Source organism: Phalacrocorax aristotelis, chromosome 5 (assembly GCF_949628215.1).
Source record: "Phalacrocorax aristotelis chromosome 5, bGulAri2.1, whole genome shotgun sequence".
NCBI classification, from domain to species: domain Eukaryota; kingdom Metazoa; phylum Chordata; class Aves; order Suliformes; family Phalacrocoracidae; genus Phalacrocorax; species Phalacrocorax aristotelis.
The window spans coordinates 60,561,648-60,570,608 of record NC_134280.1 but is presented as its reverse complement, the minus strand read 5'-3'; the positions used below and the strand labels follow the sequence as shown (position 1 = coordinate 60,570,608).

Genomic DNA, 8,961 nt, shown 5'->3' with positions numbered 1-8,961 from the left:
GAGAGAGTCACCCCACCCTGGCTTCTGGACCATGAGCCACCACCATGTGGTCTTGCAAGGCTCAGCCTTCCTCAACCTGAGCCCCACTTGAGCAAAGGGAAACCAGCGCACCCTTGTCACCTCATGTGCGCTTGCCAAAAGGCAGCTGAGCGGGGTGTGCATGGCTCTGTGCTCACGGCCCCACTGCTCCCCCATGCCGCCAGCCTTTGGTCCTGCCTGAATCCTGTGGCAGCAGCAGTGGCAGCGCAAGGCTCTAAGTGCTTGGCTGAGGTGCCACTGCAAAGCCACAGTGAAAACAAGCCTGGTATCTGGATGAAACTGGCTTAAAGGCCACTATGCAGACCATTCTTCATGCTTTAGATCACCTCTTGGGTGTACCCATTACTGCATGCTTTCCTGGCCCAAGAACTAATTAACACCACTGACATTTGCAGTATTATAACTGGCACCTCAGTGAGAACACGTTAGATGAATGGGATGGTTCAAAGTTACTGCCTCAGGCTTGCTACAAACACCAAATAGAGTCTTGCAAGAATAAACAGAGAGAAGTAAGCGGAATTTTTGGAAAGTAAGAAAGATGTTTGCTCATGTTCTCAGCCAGCTTAGCCTTTTCATCCTTAGCTTCTACAGTGCACAATTCCAAGAGCATTACTCTGAAGTCAGTGGGATGAGGTGTTTAGTAAGCAACATGACTAAGGGATTCGGAAACTGGTTCTAAGTATTACAAGTTAAGCAAGCCATACAAAGCCTGAGAGTAGTTTGGACATGGAAAAATAAAAAGTGAGTTCATACCAATAAAATTGTAAAATTTTCCAACACGCTGTTCATCATGTATTTCTCTGGTAAATGCTTCAGCTTGTGTATGAAGTTGATCATATATTCGCACATTGGAGAGCGATTTATTCTGTACACGAATCGGCCATTCTCAAACCTTGCATATTCAGTCTAAAAAAAAAAAAGTATTTAGAATAAGATAATTCAGAAACAGAAAAAAACCCACCCTAAATCTGTCTTTTAATTTGTTTGAGTAGACAGAAAAAAGAGAAATTGTCTCTCAGACACACACACGCCTGCTTGCTAACTTTCTGCCTGGGCTATGCAGAGCTTTGCTAAAAATTCAAGGGCCCTTAATTATTAGAAGTTATAATAGCACTACTTGTTCTCTAACCTGTGAATTCAAGAACTGAACAGATGAGGATTACACAAAGGTAAGTCCAAGCCAAGTAAAAACGAATTAAGCAGAAAAACATGGTAAGATGATTTTCCAGTAGTTTTGAGGTGACTGTCTTCAAAAGGAACAGCAAAAACGAGCGTATATATTTATGTACAAATGTACACATATACACAGTTATATTATTGCATTATTTAATAGGCAATTTATGAATTACAGAAATATGCAAGACTACAGCTGGAAGAAAACCAGACTGATTGATATTGCAGGGGCTCACAAGGGGCCAAAGAAGGGTAAGGCTTTGACGCTTGGACCCAGGCTGCCCAGCTGCCAATTGCTCAGATGAGCTGCTCAGTGGCTTGTGGGGTTTTTTGGCTTTCTCTAAGCTTGGAATAATGGAAGTGATGGAAAACTTTTTTATGGTCACCATGCACAGAAAACATATTTAGTATAAGAAGGTCATGAATGGCGACCAGGACATCTGTAAAGGCTCTACCTGCAGCTCTAGGCTAAAATTCCCGTACAAAAACTATACTGCAGATAACAGATGTGGGTGTGGGGCTTAGTATAGAGAAGACAAGTTAAATAGTTGCAGTACCATTGTACAGAAAAACCAACTAGCTACCTGTCCTCTCAATATGGTTCTGTGCTTAGAAAAGTAAAGGTAAAAAATAAATAAAGGCCCTTGCATGTTAAGAAAAATACGCAACTTTGTATTCAAAAGCTGCTGGTGACTGGGGAAAGCATGCCTTTCTGTGCACAAAATAAGATAAACTAAGCATGGGTATAGATGAAACATAGCACACCATCCATGCCTTTAAAATGTTTAAAAAAATCTGGATGATAGAGGGTAGCTCATCACTCCTGTATGGTTCCAAATGGGCTACGTGGCTGGCCAAGTGTTTGGAAATGGGAGAAAAGTCGTTTTTGTTTCAGCTCCTTTCTGCCAGGTGCTGGAGGAGGTGGCCCTGATGTCAGCTGCAGGTTCCCCACCGAAGGGTGCCACAGGCAGGTTGGAGGAGGGTCTCCAAAGCAACAGGTAACTAGGCTTTTACTTAACTGTGGTGTCACTATTTACACGGTGATTTAAAATTAATCCAAATGCTGATGGGAAGGAAAATACTCTTTCAGGAAGGATTAGAGGAAGGAAAGAAAAGACAGCTGAGAGCAAAGTAAAGATGAGAGAGAGAAAAGCCAAATTAAAATGAAAGGGAACCAGATAATCAGCCCACACATCCCATCACAACACCCACCTCTACTTTTTCTACTACTTGCTTTCCAAATGAGCAGACTTTGGTGGAACAGGTGATTGTCATGTTTTCTGAGCTCTCGTACTGACTAGTGACTCCGTAAAATGCTCCTGTATCATCTTGAATGTTGCAGTTTAAGTCAGCCTGTTGGGAAAAAGTAATAGATGTTGAAGATTTTATTTTTCATTCAAGAGTGTCAGTAGCATAAGCTGTAATTAGCTCACTGTTCTTTTCAGAAATAAGGGAGAGAGGAGGGAGTTTTATAGTGACAACAGTGACAGTGGAAAAAGTCTGTCAGGAAAGTACCTGCCTAATTGTTGCAGTAAAAACCTTAGGGAAGTAGCAATTTCTTCAAACTTTAAACAACAAAAGAAAACCCAGTATTTCTCTGGGCTCCAGGTGATATTCTTGTCTGGCAGATAGCTGATGAAGTCCCTGGAGCAACGGGAATGATCACTTGCAAGGAGCCTGCCTCCAGAGCTGGCTCCTCCGGAGGGAACCTGCCCTGCGGCCTTCAATTCATCCGAGCCATCCCGCTCCTGAGAGGCCAGAGTTCACTTTCTCCTTTTCCTTTCTTAAAGCAATGAAATCCTCACGGCAAAGGGAGAGAGCTGCACAACACGGGAATTGATCTCTGGTAAGGCTCTGTCAAGCCATATGGCCCTGATTCAGCAAAATACTTCACAGCACCGTATGATGCAACTCACAGTCTTCACATGAGCTGCGTGCGCACTGAGCCGTGGCTACCCACCAATAAAATACTACGGAAAGTATTTGATTTCTTTAAGTATTCCTCTGCAGCCTGAATAACTATCCAGCTGCCTTTGATATCTAGCAACAGAGATTGAGACTTGCAGGATCAAGCGAGGAACAGTGCTACCTTTAATTATTTATATCCAAATGCAAGCCCTGTGCACAGCGTGATTAAGTTGGCTACAAAGCAACAGCACAGGTCACATGCTGAATCTGGCCTTCCCAGGCCTGCAGCAACACTGAAGCCGTTCTGCCACTGTGTTCTTTGTCATCATGAATCCATTTTCAAAAGCCCTCAACTTAAAAGAGCACTAATATGGATATTGGCAGAGTCTAGGGATATCCACAGCTGGATTTGTTGATTCAGGCATTAGCTCTGCTGACATCTTTGGTGCTCAAGGAGAGAGTGGGCAGGGTTTTCTTTTTATGTGGAAATAGCTGATCAGCTACTGCAGCGTAACATCTAAGAATCGTCTGAATTTTTAACTTACTCTGAGGCAAGCATTTTAGCAGGGAAATGCACTTTCACAGCTGTTTCACTTGCAAGACTAGCTCTGCTCAATTTTGTTGCTCATACAGAAATGTAACAGAAAAATTTTGACAGATACTTTCATGTCTACATTGATACCTTTTAAAACCCCAGTTTACAGATATGTTTATTACTAGTTAGTGTAGAATATTTATAATCTGGCCTTCACTATAGTTCAGGTCATTTGTAACTGCTATTTAATTTTTAACTAGGCAACAACTCATTAATTCTACTTAGTGTCTACAGTCCTTATTTGTGGTACAACATTCTGAGGCAATATGCTGATAATAGCACATACTGAGCTAGTTTGTGGTACAGAGAAGACACAGGTCTAAGATTACTTCAGGGTGGCTTTGGTAAATTAATCAGTGGCGAAGTCTCCTGAGGTTTACACACAGTAACACAAACAGCCCTATAGTCACGTATTTTGCATAACAGAAAGAAATCCTATCGCTATTACACCTTGTTTCTTGCACATGTTTTGCATGAGGTCAGCAGTTAATGTTTAATGTACATCTAAAGCAGTGTGTTCATGGTGAGCTGTAAGAAATTGTTCTAAGCTAATAGTAAATAAGCAATTTGCCATCACAGCTGGCTTGCAAGCGAAACATGACAAACATCTAAAGACGACAAACTGTAGCAGTCATCAGCCATGCCACAGATGCTCCACCAGAATTTCTGAAAAAACAGTTGCATTGTTGTAAATAACAACAACAACAAAAATAGTAGTAATCTCTTAAAAAGTGGTTATTCCTGCTGCTGCCACCATAATTACAATTTTACTGTCAAAACATTTTGTTTTCTTTTCCTTTCGGGTATGGACAAAGTATTTAGGAAATCATAACTAAAATGCTCCTACAATTTCATGTTGTCAAAAGGGTCAAGCACATAGACCTTACATTTCAAGCTGCAATAACGACTGTTTATAGGGTTAAAAAATAAGAATATAATTTTTATCTGCTGCCTTCTGATGTTGAAACCCACTGAAAGAAAACGCTAATTGTTGTATTTACATGCTGACATTTAACCTGGGAAAGTAACACATGTGGCCATCTGGCACCCTGTTGATCACTCCCACAGCTCTTCCAACTCTTGCTGAAATCACCAGGAGTCCTGTGTACACAAAAAATACAGGCTGGGGCCCTAGTGTTTGAATGAGAAATATTTGAAATTATCACTTAAATGTCATAATTTACTCTTATGCAATCATGACATTGTTGCAAAAGTCCCATGATGGTAATATAGATGTGAATTACCTTTATTTGATGTTCGATTTTTTTTTGAGTCTAGCACACAGTAAAGGTGTTTTCAAGGAAAGACAGAATTTTTCTTTTAAACAAGTTTGCATGTTCAACCAATTACAACCACTGAGAGCTGAAGCTTTATGACTCCTCCAAAACATGTAACACCAACATAAAAATCATGAGAGTTGGCAATGGCAAATACTCTTAAATGAAGGCTTCACCAAAGCCTCTTTTAATACTGAAAGAATTTTGTCTGTTCTCACATACTATAACAAATTTTTCCCTCAAGTCTGGGTTCAAATTTTTCCCTAGAGGCCGAGTACCTGCACACTAGGAAGGAGTGCGTATCACTACAAAGAGGGGATTGTCATGTCAAGAAAATATTCTGAACCAGGTGCTGAAAGCTTTGTTCCATGTTGAATAACTTTAGAAAAGAAGGAGAGACTATCAGTTCTAGTAAAATACAAAACTTTTGTTAAAAAAATGTTAGTGAAAGACTTGCCAATTATATTGTTATGGCTTACATAGTAAGGGGTTCATCTAAACACATACACCTGAAAGCAAAATGGTATTATTGAACACATGAAAGCAGGTCACAGTTAAAATTCAGGGGATTTCCCCCCCACCCCTGAAAAAAAAACCAACGAAGTTGTAGATGTAGCTTTGAGCAGGAATAAGGTGTTGTGTTACCCCAGTATTAAGTTTTAGCAGGATCCTTACTACAATATTGATTCCAGTTTTTGTGTCTACATTTTAGAAAGGATGTTGGAAAATTGGAAAGTGTTCAGAAAAGAGTTACAAGAATGATTTCAGGTCTGGAAAACATCCTTTGTAGTGAATGACTAATGAAACTCCATCTACTTACTTTTTCCAAGGGAAGTTTTTCCACGACTTTGTCATAGCCTACAAGTTGCTACATGGGGAAGAGTCTTCTGATAGATTAAATCTTGGAGAAAAGGACATTAAAAGACAGAAAGCTAAAGCTACTCAAAAGCTAAATGAGAAACAAGGCAGAGGTTGGTAACCCTGATGGCAATGAAATGCTGACATAATTTTCAAATATGGTGGAATCACCATTACTTTGGGTCTTTTTTAACCAAGATAAATATCTAACAAACAGGGATGCTCTAGTTCAAGTAGGCTTATTAATGTCCAGAAGTAGACATTACTGAGTGAGGTTCACTGCCTATATTGCGGAAGAGGCAAGACTAGATAAATATAATAATAGCAAAATTGAAATATAGGAATTTATCTTAATAACCTCAATTAACCCGCTCCTTATAATTTCCTTTTTCAATGATCCCTGTGAAAAACATGACAACATTCAAGCTTCTGGAGCACTGTGCTTGCAGCCTGTCGTGCTGCAACCAGCTTTGTCTCATTATTTCCTTGGTACTCTGTCTCTAGCTGAGCTCTTACATTTCAGACTCAGATTGCAAGTCTCCCTGGGTTGCACACTAGCTTTCCCATCTGTGCACCTTCTCATGCAACTATGCTCCAACCCATGACTCCAGGAATTATGGTTGGTGACCACTATTGTAGCATATACAGATACATAACCTTTTGAATGGTTATTTCAAATGTATTGCATGATTTCAAATATTACGGCATTTCAGATATTATGGTATGATCACATGTGATGAACAGGAGTCTGTTTACTCATTGAATTTTAACATACAAGATCAATACAATTTAGGAAAAAAACCCCAACAACTTTAAAACACAAATAAAATTTTTTTTTGTTTTACTTTCAAGAGTAAAACTCTAATTTTGATTTATTTCTAAGAGTTGAGATTTATATTAGCTGAATGCATTTGAGGCAGGAGAGGCACTCAGCTTTCTGGCACCCTTTCTACAGTAGTTGTGTAACAGCATGATTAATTCATTAATAAAGCATAGCTTGACAATGGGTAGCACTGAAAATGTTACATATTAAGAGCACCAAGTGTTTGACGTGCTGCATGGAGAAGCCTCTGCCAATGTGCCAGGGCAAGCACCAAAACAGAGCTGGCTGCAACCAAAATAAAGAGTCAAGATCAATCAATCAATAAATAAAATCGTCATGTTCACTTCAGAAGAGCTCTCAGGCTCTGTGTTAAAGGCGGGGGGCCGAGGGTAAAGCGCTTGTGTAATAATAACAGCTTTGGCTAACAAAAAAGCAACTCCAGCAAAAATTGCTGAGAAGAGTCTAAATCCTTCCTGCTGAGTAGAAGGAAAACAGCACCTACTGGAAACAGTGGGATCTGGGGAGGGCCAGAACAATTTACACTGGCATTCAGTAGTTAACATTAAGCACATAAGGTCACTTATTAACAACATATAGGTTTTAACAACTGCTGACTGCAGGGAGGTGTGTTACTCATATGACTGCATCATGCCTCCCCTCCTCCTCTCCAAAGAGTGATCAAAGAGCAGAGGTTCCAAATTGTGAAGCAATTTTTTCCAACGGGAGCATCTGGGTCGTTGGCACGTTTCTCCATGCGTTACACTGCAGCTCAGGAATTGCGTCCAGGTCTGCCACATGGTTGGGCTCGTGATGGACAGGCCAAGCTGCTCTGGCTTCCCAGCTGCTCGGCCCCTTCCACTCATTATCCAGCCTCAAGCGCTAATGCCCTTGCATCAGTTTGCGAAGGGGTCCTCCACAAGCACCACGTGAGCTCCCTGCGCTGAGAGGGTTGTGATGGGGAAAAGAAAATGGATGTCTGCTTTCTTCCATATCTAATTTGTTTTGCGTATATTTGCATGCTGGCCATAGACCCATTCACATTACGGATCCCATTTGTGAGTTGCAGATCATTTGCCAGTCAAAGCTGGCGAGTGTGCATATGTGTCTGTGTATGTGGAGGGAAATCCAAGATTCTAGATTGTGCAATATAAATTACATTTAAAAATACAAAGGAAAAAAAAAAAAGGCAGTAGCCACAATTGTGTGTGTGAATGAAGGGCACAAAGAGTCTCTGCACCTTTGAAGACGGCTGGAGGCACATGGGGATAAATTCAGGAGGGGGTGGGAGGAGACCACAGGCACAAGCCATTTCTGAACACTGATTACATGGGTAAATTGTTTGTTCCAGTGTATCACAAAGAGAAGGAGCATTATTTTTCATGCCACAGCTGTTTTGAATAAGAATAGGAATAAACTTAACCATCCTCCTCATGTTACTTACCACTAATTATGGCATATATTTACATCTATAAAACAGTGAAATTTTGGGGGACATAATTTCATGCCCCTTTATTGTGTAGATTCCTTTATTTCCATCCCACATTTGAATTTCAAAAATGTTTAGGACTTCAAAGCATCTTTAAAAGCTTGCCCTAATTATAATATGCATTACTTTCTAAAACTCCTAGTTTGCATTGCAGATTCCTGCAAATAGAGGCATTCATTTTAAACATCAATTAATATCATCCATGCATCTTCAGATGAGTCTGGGTCTTTATTTCAGAGTTGCACTGAGCTCTGACTAAGCTTTCCTCAGTTTGAAGAGTAGTTCAAGCTACTGCAACCATTTGAAATTAAGCCAGTGGATCAGAACAGTAGAAAGCCCGACAGCCCAATATTAATTTATATCAGCTGGTTTTCTCCTGTGTCACTAGTTAGAAAACATCCCTCCTCCTTTCAGATATATTTGCTTCCTATGTCTGTTCCTGTAGCTGCAGAAGTCAGAGTTCAGATTGGCACAGAGCGTTTGGCAGTGTCAGAGACACAAAACCCATGGCCACAGATTGCAAGGTGTGCTTACAGCAGCACTAAGGATCCTAGCAGAGGCACGAATCCACTGCGTGGTACTGTAGGTTACATAGAAAAGTAATGCAAAAAGAGAATCCCTGCCTCAGAACTTGCAATCGGGGGCTGAGGCAAAACATGAGAGAGAAATAACTAGCTAAAACAGAATAATTTAGACTAGGCTGCAGCCGGCAGATATGTACTGCTGAGTTAACAGTAAAGGTGCTCTTAGTAGTGAAAAGTGTTTGCTGGATGAACTAGCGCTAGATACAAGTGCAAGTTAC

The 8,961-nt window shown here is 40.5% G+C and overlaps 1 protein-coding gene across 8 annotated transcripts in view; it reads right to left on the bottom strand.

Annotated features, from left to right (window-relative positions):
• Positions 1–8,961, bottom strand: part of TEAD1 (TEA domain transcription factor 1) — a 162,181-nt gene that overhangs the window by 6,103 nt on the left and 147,117 nt on the right. For all 8 annotated transcript variants that reach the window (XM_075094850.1, XM_075094852.1, XM_075094851.1 and 5 more), the window contains 2 exons: positions 2,425–2,565; positions 793–945 (listed from right to left, as the gene is read on the bottom strand). In XM_075094850.1, coding sequence (XP_074950951.1) covers positions 793–945; positions 2,425–2,565 — 294 coding nt within the window. The remainder of the gene's footprint in view (positions 1–792; positions 946–2,424; positions 2,566–8,961) is intronic.